At 37.1% G+C, this 18,984-nt stretch overlaps 1 protein-coding gene across 1 annotated transcript in view; it reads left to right on the forward strand.

The window, feature by feature from the left end:
• The window catches only part of LOC121313661 (gamma-aminobutyric acid type B receptor subunit 2-like), a 319,270-nt gene that overhangs the window by 63,971 nt on the left and 236,315 nt on the right, over positions 1-18,984 (forward strand). Inside the window, exon 2 of the mRNA XM_041246430.1 lies at positions 1,202-1,339. Within this exon, the coding sequence (XP_041102364.1) occupies positions 1,202-1,339 (138 nt within the window). The remainder of the gene's footprint in view (positions 1-1,201; positions 1,340-18,984) is intronic.

The raw sequence follows: 18,984 nt of genomic DNA on the forward strand, positions 1-18,984 counted from the left end.
TCCCTTACATTCCTAAGCGGAATCTTAGATCTCAGGATGCAGGGCTCTTGGTTATTCCAAGGGTAAATACTAATAGTATGAGAGGAAGGGCCTTTTCTTATAAGGCTCCTGCTTTATGGAATGCTTTGCCTTTTTTTGTCAGAGAAGCTAGGAGTCTTGCTGTTTTTAAGTCAAGATTGACAAGTTATTTATATACACAAGCCTTTTTTTATAGTCTTTTTATTATTGATATCCATTATTCCTTTTTTTTAAATATACGATTCAAAGTGTATTTACTTTTATTTAAAATAGCCTTTTTATTATAGTCTTTTAATACTATTTTAATGTTTTATTATGCTGTGTGTGTATTATGTTTTCTGTAAAGCACCTCTGTAACATAGGTGCTATATAAATTAAATGAAATAAATAAAAATACATTTTATTTACAAAGTAGAAATACCCCCACTCTCTAATACAAGGTACTTGTTCATTATTGTAATTATAAAAAGAAAAATGAAAACGGCATAGCTTTGAATGTTGTAATATCCCAAAGATATACAGCTGTACCATTTTAGTATTGATCAGATTTATTGCACAGTTTTCCATTCCTTTGAAATATAAATTCAAGGGGTTGTGGCACAGGAGCTCAGAGTGAAAATAATAATGCTGCTAAAATGGAGGAAGTCCTAGCTGGCTTTTCAAGGAACCAGATCTTTTTGTGCCTAACCCATTAGTGCCTGCAGGCATGGAAAACTGTTTTGCCACATGAAGACGATCATCTGCCTTTAGCATGTTGATCTGTTGTTCATGGGCTTGACCTGCTGTAAACTCACACATAGTAAATAGCATGTCAGATCCTTGCTCTGTTCATGGGTCTTCATGCATGAACAACAACGGTAACAAAAATGGAAGGAACGTCGATGACAATCAAGGTTAACAGTGGTTTGTCTATGATCATAAGAGCTGGTCGAGCCACAGCAAAGCTGACCTCTTTGTGACCAGTTCAATACAAAGATCACACCTTGCCATTACTACCACAATCAGCTTACACTTCAGAGACACATTCACCTCTATTAAGACCTACTCTCTATTAAGATCGGTCCAGTGATCTAACTAGAGTGGTTTCTTGTGTTCAATGTATGTATCAGTTTGTGAACAGATCAGCCTTGTATAATTCATTTCCAAAATATATCTAACACATATTTCCCTCTTTCTCTTTCAGTGTGACAATGCAAAGGGACTGAAGGCCTTCTTTGATGCCATATATTATGGCCCGAAGCACCTGATGATCTTTGGGGGAGTTTGCCCGTCAGTGACGTCCATCATTGCTGAGTCACTTGAAGGGTGGAATCTTGTACAGGTATGGAAACCCCTGATTAATATTACTTGTAGCTGTTTCACTGTTTCTTTCTGAGAGACTGGCTCTCTTCTAAAATGTTATGTTCTGTAATTCTGTAATGAGAAGATATGTTGAAGTACATTTCTGACTGGTTTTGTGAATGTGAAGAAGTAAAAGCTTGATGTAAGCGTTACTGGATGTTTGAGTCGAATGTTGCTTCTTTATATAGGCCGGTTCAGTGCATGTGGTGATCAGCTGGCTACCATAACCACAAGACAGGGAGTAAGTCAGAAGGACAGAAAAGTGCATACTATACCACTAATTTGAAGGTGAAGGGTAAAGGCCAAATTGACTGATACCGTCACCTATTTGAGTTTACCATCTTGAAACAAGCTACACTGTAAGGCTACCAGCTGCGTAACAGTAAACTAAAGAGACTTGCCTGATATAAGAGCTCTTAACAACAGAGGCCTGTGTGAATTTCACAAAGAAATGGGGTATTCTGCTATAAGAGCTCTTAACAACAGAGGCCTGTGTGAATTTCACAAAGAAATGGGGTATTCTGATATAAGAGCTCTTAACAACAGAGGCCTGTGTGAATTTCACAAAGAAATGGGGTATTCTGATATAAGAGCTCTTAACAACAGAGGCATGTGTGACCTGTCACAAAGAAAGGGGTATTCTGATATAAGAGCTTTTAACAACAGAGGCATGTGTAACCTGTCACAAAGAAAGGGGTATTCTGATATAACAGCTTTTAACAACAGAGGCCTGTGTGAGTGTCACAAAGAAAGGGGTATTCTGATATAACAGCTCTTAACAACAGAGGCCTGTGTGACTGTCACAAAGAAAGGGGTATTGTCCACAATAGCAGGTGAGTTTTAACAGACTCTCAACGATGTTAATTCAGGAAGCAAGCACACATAGAAAAGACTTTTCAACAAGAGGCTGCCCAAAATATGTTTTGTTTATACTGTATATATTTTTAAAAAGCCCAGGAGTCAAGACTTGCTATATAGAGAAATGAAATGCATATCGTCCTTCAGAGGACTGCCCTTTCAGCTCAAATCCCAGGAGATCGAAGCACCTTCATCGGGTTCAGTGGCTGTAATGAACAATACTTGCTTATGTATTTAGCACTGCTCAGTGGATGTCATAATAGTGCCCCATCCTTTTCTGTACAACCTAAACCATGTTAAATTACATGGGTATGGTTAAATGCAATAGTGTTTGCACAGTGTCTGCCAGCAATCAAGGGTGACTGTGGAAAGGACTGAACTTTCAATCTCATCCCATAATCCATCCACAATCCACCTTCAGAGTGCATTCACACTTACATTATTTCTTAAATATGAATAGGTTTTACCTGAATAACACCAGTTAAATCTAAAGGCTTTTTAGCTATATCATTCTGAGTTTTAATGACATTTTTAATTTCTATGTTCGTCTGCATTTCCTTAAAAAAAAAAGGTACATTCCTGCATTCTCTTATCAACAACAATTTCAACGGTTCACCTCCCTCTACTACGAAGCACGGTTTATGCTGTGTTCCCATAGCAATGCATAGCTCAAGGATAGAATGTAGTTATTTGACCAGTAAATTATTTTCAGACAGAGGGTATGTTAGACTGGGTAAATAAACAAAGCTTGAAAGTAACGTTTTGTTGGCATGCATATCAACAATCATACTGTTACTATTATCACACTGACATGATGGTTAAAGAAACGTTTATTATTATTATTATTATTATTATTATTATTATTATTATTATTATTATTAAGAAGAAGAAGAAGAAGAAGAAGAAGAAGAAGAAGAAGAAGAAGAAGAAGAAGAAGAAGAATGGTTTTATAAGTAAGACTTATGGGTTGGAGGGAACTCCCTGCTTCCTTACTCATTTATGGAGTTTTTTGAGAACCACATATTTCTCTAGACACACTAAATTGTACTGTTGTTTTTAATTCCTAAGGGAAAGCATAGTTTATATATGGCCCGTCTTTGTCTTATGGAAACACAAACTAAAATCAAAACAGTTCCTAGTGATACAAGAGCATGCCAATAAAAACAGCACTCATGTGAGTACTGCAGCTGGATGAGTATCCAATCTGTTATTCAATATAATAAGAAATCAATTGTTGCGGCTGTCTAAAGTCTGATTTCCTGCCATCTGATGATTTCTTAGTTTTTTGATATTTTGTATATGGTGTGAGTTTAACTACTACCTTAATAAAACAGAATTCTGCTCAATAAAATGAACTTAGTGTAAAACTGATGGTAACTGTGAGACGCTAGATGATTTAAATAAGATTTTGTTTATTAACTTCTAATGCAGCCAGGTCAGGGCAGATCAGAAGCTATAATTGCTTTGCATACACTATTAAAAAAAAAAAAAAAAAAAACTGATAATTAGCTTGTTATTTAATTTCAAATATCTGGATGCAAAACACAATAATAAATGAGTAAACAAGCCACGATTGGAAAGCAACCATGGCACCACCACAGCGTGGAGTGGAATCCCCAGCTCATTTGCATGTCTTGACAACCCCTCATTAGATCCCTGCTGATCAGATTGGTTATAAATAGTAACAGCAGTTGACAACATGTTAGATTAGAAACTTGCAGTAGTTCCAGACGCAAGACCGAGGCCCTTGATTTTATAGCCAATTGTATAAAGATCCAGCACACTTTTCCCAGATGCTGTGGAAGTCTTTCTCCACCACTTCCCCATTACCTTCTTGACAGCTGGGTCTCTGTTCTGGCGAGGTATGAGCCTTCATTCTAAATGTTGGAGAGGATGTACACCTTGTCTAACATAAACAAATACACACATACACTATATATATATATATAATATATAATATATATATATATATATATATATATATATATATATATATATATATATATATATATATATATATTGCATTTCACATGAGCTTCAGCAGGTCTGTTGTCATATAAAAAACTTCCTCTAGTAGTAAAGGACATGGACAAGAGAAGGAATTGATCAAATTACATGCTGATGTTATTTTGACTATTAATGTTCTTAAATTAGTACTGCAGTTTAATTCTGCGTATGCAATTTCACATCACTTACAAGAAGTGTATGTCAGAGGTGTTGGTATAACACTGCTACAATAACGGTCTTGTAGATCACTGTTATTTACCTACACTGTTCCATAACTGGTTAGAGTAATTCCCTTTGAGAGGAACAGAAAAAGCACAGTGCCGATATATTTATCAAAAGCTTCAGTGTGTGACAAGCAATTCTTTAAAAATTCGTAAAATATTCAAGAAGGGGGGGGGGGGGGGGGGGGGGGGGGGGTTTGTAGAATGAGATCATCCATCAGTTACAAGAAAGAGGTCAGGGAATCAGCTGCCACGTGCAGAGAGAGCTTGTGGCAGTGTACACACTTCATATAACACGGTGCAGGATTTCCTTTGTTAATCACAAGGCGCCTGGTACACAGCTGGGTACGGGCTGGCATCAGTTAATATTTGGCTTGCGGTCAGGCGCCATCACCTGCCACAAGTTTAGGTGCTGCTTTTAAAGACATACCATCTGTGACAATAATGACAGTGATACTCACAGTCAAACGTACCTTTTTTATTATTGCTTTAGGCCCTTTTAGGTACACATGTTTCAACATGTGCATTGCAGCTTATTGAGTCAACTGATAGTTCAAATATGTGATGTTATATTATACTAGTCTATGGGGAAAACAAATCACATCTTTAAAACTGTTTTTACAGTTTGCAGATCTTTGCTGAAACCTGAAACTTCAAAAGGTTATACAGATGATTTCTAAGCACACCAAGTACAGTTACTTTAGTGATAGCATTATGTTGTTTGACATAAGTCCACTACACGGGACATCACATCCACAGGCATTTTTACAATCATTCTAATAAAAATGCACAGCTTTTTATAACACTACACGATGACTGATATTAATGAGGTTGGTGTCTTGGAGTTTATGTATCTCACTATTTAAATGTGCTAATTGTTCAACAAAGTTGTTAACTGCATGTGACAGGCTACTGCCGCATGGGTGCGTGCATTCGCTGCTGAGTGACATGCAGGAGATTGAGACACAGGTTGTAGTTGACACGGCCCGGGCGCGCAGGTTTTATTTATATAAACACAGACAAAACATACAGGAACCCCACATAACACTGCCAGCAATGGTAACGTCACATGGGACATACGGCCCGGCGTACAAAAGGCAAAATAAAACAATAGACGAAAATTATAAAATAAAAGGTGCCCCACTCCTAGTAGATGGGAGGTCCCACTTTCACCTCGCTCTTTATACCTTGGTGGGATCTACAATCCCTGAGCTAATCTTTTCTGTTCAATACTAAACAAGCCCCGACTCTGGCTACTCGTAGGGCCATCGGCTGTTTTGGTTTCTTTACGTTCTGATCCCGGGTCACTCTCACATCGATCAGAGGATTACAGCAAGGTCTTTAGGTCTATCTTTCTGGGTAGTGTGGACAATGTTTGGCCTATTGTCCTTGGCTTTGTAGCAGCCCTGAGGTGAATAACCGGGACCTGGACTGGGACCTTTTTATACCCTCTGGAACACACCTACCTGCTGGTTATCCACAGCTAGGAATCATATACAGCAGACAGGCTCTCCTAGGAGTGTCAGGCACTTCATTAATTATAATAAACACACACTATTTACAATATACATTAACATAAAAAAACCCTTATCATGTGCAGGGCTCCAGCCATGCCAAACTGCCTTACAGTTATGGTTGCTGTTTGTATTGCACAGGGGTATGGGTCAGGGCTGGTAGGTAACGCAATCTAAAACATGAAGACACATGCCCGATAGTTGCTCCTGCAAGGGAGCCCGGCTCTTTAGTACAGCGGTATTGGTGCTATGCTCCAGGCTCGCGTCACACCTCTGCCTGTGGTAAGCCCCTGCTTGCGGGGACAGAGGTTCACCACAGTATGCTACAATCTAACGTACAGTATGTCAAATTTCTATATAGGAATACGTGTTTTCCATTATACAACATTACCACACCCTTGAGCAAAACATTATCATAGGATGTCATGAAATGAAGTGTTCCTCATTGTTATTTATTGTTATCTTTCGGGATGGGAATAAAGACTCCCACTACATGCTTTATTGTCAGAGCAAGACCCTCGAGATCGGATCTACCACACTTATTTACATAGCAAATAAAAAATCTGTGGTCCATGAGGGGAGAGTAAAACATGAAATGTCTAACTCTAAAACAGAATAAAACATTTTACAAATTAGAACAGGTTCATGACTTCATGTATATTGATTTACTTTGAATAATTATTTGAGACCAGGAACAGAATGCAAATTAACTGAATTCTCATAGAAAATGATTCTGTTTTTTAAGCTTTTATTGTGAGCTTTGAGTGGTGGTACACTTTTGAAATGCAATTCAGTTAGTTTTACACTCTATAGGTGTGTGATAGTTAGTCAACACTTACCTCAGGGAAGCCAGGAATAGGGCAGAAGCCCAGTTAAGAAGTCTATAGAAGCTGAAATAATGAAACAAGCAAGACCACATCAATATTTTAATTGATCTTTGAAGTATGTGGGAAGATAAATGACTATCCACATAGTAAGCATGTGTTCCACCCATATGGTACATGCATGTAGTGTACATATCTGTATGTGCAAAAGTACTGTGTACTATACAGGGCATTTCAAAATCCCTGGCCTATTGTGGTGTATACTATGCCATTACTGTACAATTGATTCTTGCCTGAAACATGATAATAACAACATAAAATCAGAGACTCATTTCATAACATTATATCCTGCAGAACACCTTTTATTTATGTATTTTGTTTATGAGCTTTTGTGCTGTGATCTAATTCTGTAACTGGATATTGTATATTTTCTCAATTGGAGCTGTGTCCCAGATCTTTCACAATATATAGATATATAAAATAAATTATCATATTTCAGCCCTGGGCACAACCAATTGATAGGCAGCTAAATTATGAAAGTAAATAGATATCCATTGCAGTGTGTGTGTGTGTGTGTGTGGCTGGATTAAGGAATATATGTGATTAAAAATACATTTAAGAGAGATAAAAAGGTAAGATATATAATACCTAAACTGCCCTGCCAATCATGAACTGTGAACACTGATGATTGCACCGAGAGAAACTTTGTCTTTTCCCTGTAAGCGTAACTGTGAATAATTAGCTTATTGTACTGTATGTGTTCCAGGGGACTTTCAAGTCATTGGCTAGTACATGTTTGTCCTCCAGCCCGTGGTAAGGTTAATGAATTGTGCCACTTAGTCATTTTAAAGTTACTGGCTTCTGTAGTGGAAAAAATAGCATAATAGCATAACTGCCCCAGGTATCATAGAATTATATATAATAAATAGAATAAGTTGTTCAATTTATGGTTTGAAAACTTTCACAAATCATAAATGAGCACACACACACACAGAGAGAGAGAGAGAACATAACTGAGGGATACACAATTGGTTTATAAAATTCAATTTATTCATACTGTTTAAAATTATATGGGAAACACACATTAAAACAACCTTGAGAAGGTGCTTCCTCTGCATTGCTTTATATCCAGAGTCTGCTACAGTATATCCCCTGTTTTAATCACTTGGAAAAAGAGAAACAAAGCAGATTTTTGAATGCGTTATTTTATTGGCTGTCAAAGCCACTGAGCATCCTCATTAAAAAAAAAAAAAAAAAAGTACTCATTCTAACTGAATGTGATAATGTTCATGCTAAAATGTGTGATGGTTACGCATGTCATGGAAGTGACGTTTGTTAGAAACATTACAGCTCCAATTGTTTATCGATTCTAGTTGCTTCATTGAGAATTAAAGCTAAAAATACTCAGGCCTCTGCCTCCCACAACTTCCTCCTACGTTCTGTACCCAAAGATTATTTTTTCCCCTTTTAGAATACAACCACCAATAGAGGGTATGTTCTATGCAGTTCCACAGAGTTCCACACTAAGCTGCTGAATAAAATATGTGAACTTGTGTATTCTGAAGAGTTGACGTACAAACGCCTTTCATCTATTGGATCTATATTTTATGTTCCCAGAATAAGTCAAATTCAACTTATTTTTGGAATGTTCATAAATGACGTCAATAAAATATGACGTTGGCCCCTCTGCATTTTAAATCTACAAATGTGTCTTGATTAATGAATGTCACGGAGACTCTTTCCTGGTTAGCTTACAACAGATTACATGTTAATACAATTGTTGTTTAACTATTTAAAAATATGTATTTTATTGTGTACAGTAGTTACAGATAGCATCATTATTTTATTAATGAAACAGATGAAAATGTGTCAATGCTTTGCTGAAGAAAGGATTGCTCTTGTGTGGACTTATTTTATAGACGGAATGGGTTTATTGTCTAACAGTGGGCTAGAACTTATCAAGAATGCATATGTGATGTGTGTGTGTGTCATTCCAAAAGCATAATATCTCCTGCATTATTTAGTATTTCTGGGCTACTTCTGTGCATACGGCACTATACAGGTTGGGCAGTACATACCTTTTAAACTTTTAAGAGTAGCCGACGTCCTCATTTGAGGACAGGCTACTCTGACATTCTCTGAGCATTTTAACTGCCATCAATTTGAATGTTTTGTTTAACTACACTGTATCGTTATGATAGCTTACTCTCCTTTTGTTAACCACAAAAAGTTAAGTCTAAATGTAACTTAATTCTGCAAATATTCAGATGCTTTTATGATGCCTCAATATAACATAAGAAACTGAAACCAGAAAATGATCCGTCTTGGTGTTATCCTACCCACAGTGATAATAAAGATCAATTTTCTATGTGTTGTGCTTCATAGCCAGGGTGAAATTTCACTGGTCCGACTACAGGAACGTCTCAGTACTCAAAAGAGGATGCACTAGTTTGTAGTCTCTGTAAGTCACATTGGATAAAGGAGTCTGCTAAATAAAATAATATTAATAAATTCCTTGTGTTTAGATTTTTTGAAAATGTAATTAGGTACTTAATTAGACCTTCTTGTCTGATGTACTATTGTGAACATTCCAGAACATCAACAGGGGTTCCACTGCAGCATATTTTTACTAAAAGCAGAGCCAGAATGTTATCAGTGTCGTTCTTCTCAGGAATTAATTTAAAATTAACTTTTTTAAAATGAATGTTTTGAGACCAGATTTGCACTTATTTCATACGTGCCAGCACTAAACCATTAGGTCTGAAATGCTAGTATGTGGCTAATGCATACTGCTGGAACCTGTTGGGAAGTTAATTCAAAGATGCACATTTAGACTGTTGTAGTGTTCTAAAATATATGTGAAGGTAAAACCCTTTAATATATGGACAACATAAAACACATAACCATATGCATCCCAGTGTGATCACTGTGCTTTACTGTCCCAAGCGAAAAATAAAACAGTATGTTAAATCGATTTCTACGAAAACCAGCAAGGCAGTACAAAATAAACTATTTGGGGATTCAATTGCTTTTTATGCCCTATGACAGGAGCCACTAACTTCACATCTCACAGCTGTATGGACTCTGAAACTGTTTAAACCTTTTCGCTTCATCCAGTTTGCCACCCCTCTTGAATTTGTCTGTGTCTGCGGTTTCGAGTATATTACAGTATGTATTCACAAGAGGGGAACACTTAGGGTGCCGTAGACTATATATGTTGCTACAAGTAGGTGCCGTGGAAAGACAAAGGATGAATCTAGAATACTGTGATCCTATGCGATTGCATTGTTTAGTTTTCCCCTGCTTTGTACTGCAACTTTAGCACCCAGCTTTCTCCAATGGCTAATCCAGCCTTATTTTGAATATCCCAGCTAATGTTCCAGTTCACACAATCTGAATGACTTTCCAAAGTACTTGAGTTGCTAAACTGGCAAGCAGGCTGCCAGGATTCCTGCTCAGCAGCTGGGCAGGTATTAAAAATATCCTGACGAGTGTAATCAATTTCCACTGTTGCCGCCAAGGCAAGCTCTGACACAAACTAGGACTCTTCCCGTGTCATACCATGAGCTACAGTAATTCAACTTTGAGATTGTTTAGTCAGTAATTTGAAACATACCGTACACTGTAAAAAAAAAAAAATAAAAAAAAAAATAACTTGTTTTTACAGTAAAAAACTGGCAGCTGGGTTGCCAGTAACATACCCTATAGAAAATAGTATCATAATACTTCATGTTTTTACATACATTAGGGTAATCTTTTTTGTAGAGATTTAAGAAACATACATTTACATTAAAATACCATAAAAACAAACAACTACTAAATTTTAGCAAATTACTTAATAAAAAGAGTTTCTATGCATTAGGATTAGGGTTAGCAGCATTTAAACCCCTGCTCTTACAGCAAGTTTCAGCCAGCAATGGTCACACCTCAAATTTACCTCCCAAGCTACAATGCTGCCAGTATTGAACTCAACAGAAAACAGAGGTACAAACAAACAAATAGAGGGGTAGCCCACTTCAAGATCTGACCTACCACAAGATGGTGACCACACAAAATAGGAACAAAACATAAAATGGTGAGGGAACACAAAGGACACGTAAATTTACATATAATTGTGCAACCACACAGCACATTTAACACACAATAACACAAATAACACGGTTAAAATGCCGATATTTGCAATCAACCATGCAATGGGTTCTGGGATTCCGGTTTGAACGTAATTAGATGTAATAGCTATGGTATTTAATGGCTTTTTTTAAAATGTAAAACACTGTTTTTTTAAGGAAATGTTAGTATGAAGGTAATTTGCTGTTAAATTTAAGGTAAATTGTCATTTTCTAATAGAAGGCAATTTACCTGCACTGTTTACCAGAATTTTACCGTTGAATTCACGGACATTTTTTACAGTGTACACAGGACTGCATTACTTTCCATAAACTACAGCATTCAATAAAGAATCATATTCTGATTCAAAGAAGCTTGTGGCAGCTTATGAGCCATTTGGAATTTCTAAATACCCAAATACAGTATAATACCTTCCTTTAGCTTTCCTAATTGACTGTTTTTTGTGTGTGTATGGTTTCTGTGTACTTTACATTGCTGTAGTCTCCGATTTGGGTCACAGCCACACTTCTTCTTGCGGGAGTGGAACACCGAGGCATTTCTTACTAGGGTTACTGCCATTTGCAGACGGGTGAGAACTTTAATACATCCTTCACCATATTAAATGAAAACCAAATTCATATAAAAAGTCAGAAAATAAACATATTAAACAAAGCACCTGCATTAACCACTTGTATTAAGCTTTTAAGAAGGTGTCTGTTTCTGAAAGGTATTCACTCTCTGTTAAGGTTGCTTAGTGTTACAGCTTATCCTTGTGAAAAGCAAAATGGAAGCAGCAAACAATGTTGTCTACAGTAACAAAGGTGGAGAGGTACAGCACATTTACCAGTATTGAGGTAATACTGTAAGCTGCTTAAGTATTGAATATTCTGTTCCCTAATTAAAGAGAGTCTGTATTTTGAAAGACTCAAATACTCTATCGGTAATTGCTGCCTTTTGGCACAGGAACAAAAAGAGCTAAAAAATAATAATAATTTCAACCTTTCATGGAACTCAAGATTTAAAAAAAAATATATATCCCTATTTTTAATATATTGTGAGCTGGTGTCATTATAGTGCAGTCAGGAGTCTCACAGTGAGTCATAAAGCCTTCCGACTGCTTAGTAAGTAAACCACAGAGCTGTTGGTTGTGAGGAAACTTGCGTTATATTTTTCAGACGTATGCAGAGTACCCTAGGCATATATTCACCGTTGCGTTGGAGGTGCCATATTGACAGATGCTTCAAGGGAGCGGGGGAACGTTTGCATTTCATATTAACTTAACACTTATGCCTTGAATGTAGATTTTAACTTGGGCCATCTGCTTAAAAAATATAAAAAGTGAAATTGTAATGTAACAGCTTAGCGTTAGTGTTATCTGTGAACAATTCATACTGGCACTCAATCTATACACACAAACAGCTCATAATTGACTAAGCGCTGCTTTAGTTCAATGGCCCATGCTTTTCAGTTCAAGTAAATTAAGTCAATACATGCTTGCATAATAACTTCTACACTGGCATCATCAAATGGCACTCACATTGACTGGCAGTAATGCAAGTGTATTATATGTTTTGTGTTCTGGCTCTCATATACTGGTGGGTTTCAGCTAAGGAGAGAAAAACAATTAACTGACACACACACACACACACACAAAAACAAACAATTGCAATCATTTAAACAAATTAGCTCACAACTTGTCTTGAAGTGTTTGGCCACGACCTGTCTATGGGGCACCAGTGCAAATAAATAAATAAATAAATAAATAAACAAATATTTTGCCAGGTATTTTATTCAGGATTTAACTGAAATCCTGAATTTAGCTTAACACATAAATGTTAACAAAAACATACTTAAAAGTTTTCAAATGTGTACTTTCAGCTAGAATTTACATATACATGGTATATATTGAAGATACATATTACAAATTCAATACTGTAAGTCAATATGATTATTAAATCTAGAAAAAAAAATGCTTCAGTCTTTAAATCTTTGTTTTACACTTGAAGAGTCAACATTTAGCTGACACAAATAAATCTGAAAAAATACACGGAATCTTTAATGTACACTTGGGTATCCAACATTTCGATAACAGATAAATCTGCATGGTTAAATCTGAAGCTAACATGCATCCCCGGCACTCTATGCACAGAGGACTCGGTGGAGAGCTAGGGAGACGGTGCCATCTCCTATGTCGCCGAGGAGGTGTTGCCGCTGCTGCAACACCCCGCACCCCTGCCCGCTACATAGAAAGAGGAAGGCTGGAAAGACTTACGGGGCAGCGTTTGGGACACTGTGTGCCGTGTCTGCGGATCGCATGAGCACTACCTAGTGTACTGCCCCCACCTGCTGGAGGAGATATGGCTGAAGATCCTCGAGCCACCGCTGCAAGCGGCAGCTCTTTTCAGGGCTCCTGAGAGCGGGAGCAGGGACAGTCGCCAATACAAAACCCCGAGATACAAGTGCTGCCTGTCCAACTGACTGGGGGAGAAGAGCCACCGCCGCAAATGCCAGCTCTCGTCAGGGATCCTGCGAGAGGCGTGAGTCGGGAGCAGAGCGACAGCGGAGAGCAGCAGCAGGGGCAGCTGCCAGTGCAACCCTCGGCGAAGGAGATGCTGTCTGTCTGACTGCCTGAGAGAGAAGATCCACCACCACAAGCGCCATATCTTGTCAGGAATCCATTCCCAACATAGAAGCAGGGTTGCCAGATTTCTACAGTGTTTATAGCCCAAAACTAGCCAATTTTTCTTACTGAAACCAACCTTATTGCTATTAACATGTAGCCCAATACATAAAAAAAATCAAAAGTTTTAATAAGAAAAGATATCTAGTATAGATGTGATAAAAATGACAGGCCCCAGCACAGCTCATCCACACGTCATTAAAAAATAAAAAAATCATACGAAACTCTGAAGGCACAATCAACATTCACACCAGCAACCGGATTACAGTGTGATTCCTTTAATGCTGCTACTGTTTCCCAAATAAGAAAACACTTCAATCTTTTAAAGTTATACCACCAATCAAATTAGATGATCACATCAATTATATCAATTAAACATCCACATCAATTAAATGCACCTTAACAAATTGCAAAAATAGAGCCAACAGCTTGCCTTTTTTGTTAAATAAACAGAAAAAAGTTAATTGAAAGTATGCCCCATGCATTGAAATATTACACATAAAAACATTTTTAACTTCTTAAAACATTTTTAACTTCAATCTCCTCGTGCAAGGGCCAGCTGTTATCACCATAAAGGTGTATCTCAAGTCCATTTTAAATATGTACAAAGAAAAAAGTATGTACAAAATAAAACATTTTTATATTTTTTCTTATATTTGTTTTAGTTTCAAAAAAGCTCCTCTGAGTCGGCACCATCTTCTGCGTTATTTGCTTCATAGAGGTCGCCTGTAAACAGTGACAGCATTGCTTTGGACGGCTGACATTGGTTGCAGCACATCTTATTACACTGCATATATGCTCTGACCCTAACAATGTTTTCCAACAATTTCTCTTGCATTCGGTTTCGTAGTTTGGTTTTGATTAGGGCCATTTGTGAAAAATGCTTGTTCCACTGATGCATTGCTAAATGGTAGGACTAAAAGAGATTAGGCAAAAAGACCAAGTTCAGTGAAATCTTTATCACCAGCTGAATCGGTGTGTTTCGCCACTAAAACCCAGAACTAGTGTATTTCTCTGTCTTACAGTGAGCTAACAGATCGCTGCGATGTGCTCGGACTTCACATTTAAAGTACCTACACTGTGCTTTTGAGTCATTGCCAGGTACGCTGCTCATCCACTCTTTTAACCCTTTTTCTTTCTCCCTGTCTTTGCAGTGTTTTTTTCCGTATTTAGTCCACTTACCCAGTGGCATCTCTGTTTTTGTACTTTTCTTAAACTTCTTTACTTTTCCTGCTTTTTATCGGTTTGGATATTTCTACCATTTCTTAAAATGGCTGCTTTTCACTGTCAATTAACACAATCGTTCGTCTCTCCTGTCCACGCGTATGGTCATGCGCAGTGGTGGTTGTGGTCATGAACAACATGTTATTTTATAGGGAAACACAGTTTTACCTTGTTTGTGTGCACTGCAGCGGGTAGGCTGCAAAAGTTTATTGATTTTAATAAAGTTATTATTTTCATTCATATGACAACTAGCCGAAAAAACAACGAGACCACTTGAAAGTAGGCCAAAAAGTAGCAACCAGCGACTCCTAAACATTTCCCGCGGCTGTCTTTTTAAAGTAGCCCAATTCCGCGGCAAAACCGCGGACCTGGCAACACTGCATAGGAGGCGTGTTGCTACGGAGCTGACGTCACTGCCCTGTGACGTTTGCTCGTGCATTGCTTAAAAAAACGCTTCAGCACGTAGATATTTAATTTGCTTTGTGTTAGTGAGCAATGCATGTGTATATGATAACAGTACGATATTAATATTTTGTTTTTAATTGTTCTGTATAGTTTATAGAGATGCACCAAATCCAAGTTTTTTGGATTCAGTGGAATACCGAATCCATCTCAAAAGATTCGTCTGAATACCAAACCTACAAAAACTGTCAAGAAAACTGAAAGAAATTATTGAATGAAAAACAGACTGGCAGCTACTTACTAAGGACGTGCACAATCTATAGTTTTGAGCTTTTTAGTTAATAGTATTTTTATTACCGAATTTCAGTTTGAAATGTACACTTTATCGCTAGCCTCCCCCACAACAGAAAGGTCAAAATACAGAACCGTTTACTTTACCTTTACAAGGGCTGCGTCTTTGCCGTAACCCGCTATTTTCTTTAATGACGTTTCAGCCTGTGTCGCCTGATCTGAGAGGAGGGTTGCCACAGGCTCCAGAATCTCGGGCCACTTTAAGGAAAGTCAGGTTTTGTAACTTACTTCTCTAAACTGCAATGTATTCAGTAAAGTGAGTGTGAATTTTGCGAACTGTCGAATTGTTTTATAGTTGTTACCAAAAGCATACACACGCCTGCGAGGATCGTTTCCATCAATCAGACCTATGCAGCAGCTGACTGGCTTTCTGAGTCTGGGCGGGACTGTGTGAAGCAAGAAATATTAAACAAATAGAAACTTTATCTGCTGTCACAGGGTTAAATGAAAGAGTGCAGGTGAGTGCAAAGTTATCTATAATAATGGTGTTGCACTATTTTGATAGATGCTGTTCAAGCAATACGATTAATCGTTGTTACGAGGCTCTCCAGATCCAATCTCCACCACAAACAATTCAATACAATTACAAACTGCTGAAGCAATTCACACTCACTTTACACGTTGAATACGTTGCAGTTTAGAGAGGGGAGTTAAAAAACCTGACCTTCCTTAGTGTCCTGAGGTTCTGGAGCCTGCTGACAACCCTATCTGAGAGCTATGAGGAAAAAATTACCCTGATGAGTGACCTGAATCTCCCTGCGAAATAAAAACCCACCTTGATTTCAATGCATCGTTTGTGTAACACACATCAAATAGACTACGAAATATGTGTTAATAAAACACAGCAGCTCCCAAATGGTTTAACTTGTATTAGCACATTACAATAATGTAATTTAATTTACTAAAGCATATTGTTCAACAACGTCTTGCACAACTGACAGTTGTAAAGTTACAAAAAATATATATATTATATATATATATATATATATATATATTATTATTATTATTATTATTATTATTATTATTATTATTATTATTATTATTATTATTTATATCAGTGTGATCTCTAGCACACGTTTGACAGATAAATCAACAAAGCATAAAAGACTACAACAGTTTGCCGTTACAATATATTACAGGTTTACTGCATAACTTTACTCCATGAGAAGTGTGATGTGAATGTGCTGTTGCACACGAGGGTGTGTTTGCGTTCAGCAGCTGCATGACGTGTTTAGTGGGCACACCACCAGTAATTTAGGGATTTGAGAGCATCGACAGAGTTCATTAAACGTGTTTTTGTTATTAAATACAAGTTAAGTTCAATACCAGATTCGATTCTTTTATTTAAATAAGAACTGAACACACTGGAGGGATGCATTAAAATGGACTTGTGTCGGGGCGGATGTAGGACTCGGATTTGGTTCACCGAATCCTAAGTACTCGGCCGAATCTGAAACCTGCTCAAAAAGTAGGTATTCGGGTCGAATCTGAAACTAAATCCTGGATTTGGTGCATCCCTAATATTTTAGTTTGTGGGAAGCAGTACAAAGTAAAATAAACAATAATTCTAAGTGTAATTGTCTATGTATATTGCAGTTTTGGCATATGCAGTTAGACAGTATATATCCGAATAAGCAGAATAGCGAGGGGCGATACAACGAGGCGTGGGTGTATGTCTAAATGAAAAGGAAGTTATTAGAGATATCTCTCTCTAAATGAACACGAAGTTCATTTTTATCGTGAAAAAACTTCCTGTTCATCTCTAATACCTCTAAATGAACAGGAAGTTACTAGAGATATCTCTAAATGTACAGGAAGTTATTTTGAGATATCTTAAAATGATTTAGAGATATCTCTAAATGAACAGGAAGTTACTAGATATATCTCTAAATGAACAGGAAGCTATTTTGAGATATCTCAAATCAGTGGTTCTCAACCTGTGGCTCCTTTCAGGTGGTCTGAGGAAAGGTTGCATAATTACGTTAAAAAAAGATCTAAACTCTCTGTCATATGTATTCTTTACTAGGGAGTTTCCGTGTGTTGTGCTCACATGCACTGAACACAGCAGCTTGTAAAGTAAGGGATAACACGACATTAACATACTGCTGTAGTTGGGTTGGAGGCACAAAGTGAAGCAACGCACAAGGCCTGGAGTGTTATACCGCTTATAAAACACATACAATAAAAAAATAAAAATAAAATTGTTTTTATTTAAAAGATAAAACAAAAAAATTAGATTATATATCTCTCTACTTTGGAGACAAAATAGTCCCTCAAACAAGGTTATATTTGTTGTAAACATTAAACTGGAGGTTTTCAAAGTTTCCGTTTATTGTAATTAATTAAAATGAATGAAGCTTCCATGCTGGTCTCAATCACTCCGTAACCCGCAATGTTAGCCTTGTTCGTGACCAAGCATTTAAAAATGCCAATCATGTCGTTTTGTTGATAATCAAAAGATACAGAAAAGGAGGCAAAGACAAAGTTCACTGTCCACGCATTACTATTGCTGACCTGGAGAAGCTAATACAGAAACACAATATTAGCAAATTTAAGTGCTTGGTCACTAACAGGCTACCACTGCGGTTTATGTCAGCACTATTTACGGAGCGATTGAGACCAGCACAGAGGCTAACTTAACAAAATTGAGTACTCTTGACTAGCTGAATTACACACCGAAGCATAAATGATCGTAACAGACCGTTAGATTTTCAAGCTGTTTTTAAGTCGATTACCATTTCTTTATGTTTGATGAATTCAATAAAAACACCAGCTGCCAAAGCATTTTAGTTTTCTGCTCTTTCATGAAGTTGTTGACTTGTTAAATCTTTGTCTCTTGCTTTTTTTTCTTGTAATTCTAGCCACTTGTCCACTGTCATGCCTCCGAAAAGATCAAATGTGACAAAGGAATGTACAATACAACTGCATGGTAAAAAGCATGCAACATCCAAACATTCCCTTTATAAAGATTAGAGCTGGAGATTCGTAGTTCCGACTGTGCTGGTACCTCATGGGTGTATTGTAACTTCATGGATTATTCATTCACATAAATCAATTTCTGCTGTAATTATCAATTTAAAAATAAAACAATCCATTTTTTTTCCCTCTCTGTAAATTTGTGGTAATGAAAAGTAAACTAGAACCCTTCTTTGAAACTCCAATTCTAAATTAACTGCTCACAGAAACAGGCCCAAGTCTATGGTTGTCCTTAATATTATAGTCATTTGTTATGTGCTTATTTTTTGTCAGCTATACTGTTTATTGTGTGGTGTGCCAAGATCAAAAAAGTTTGAGAATCACTGCCCTAAATGATTTAGAGATATATTTAAATGATATCTTCAGGGGTTGAATACTTATGCAAGCAAGATATTTCAGTTTTTCATTTTTCTTAAAAATATTTCCCAACATAAAACCAATGTCACCTTACAATGATTGAT

The sequence above is a fragment of the Polyodon spathula genome, chromosome 3, assembly GCF_017654505.1.
Source record: "Polyodon spathula isolate WHYD16114869_AA chromosome 3, ASM1765450v1, whole genome shotgun sequence".
Classification (NCBI taxonomy): Eukaryota; Metazoa; Chordata; class Actinopteri; order Acipenseriformes; family Polyodontidae; genus Polyodon; species Polyodon spathula.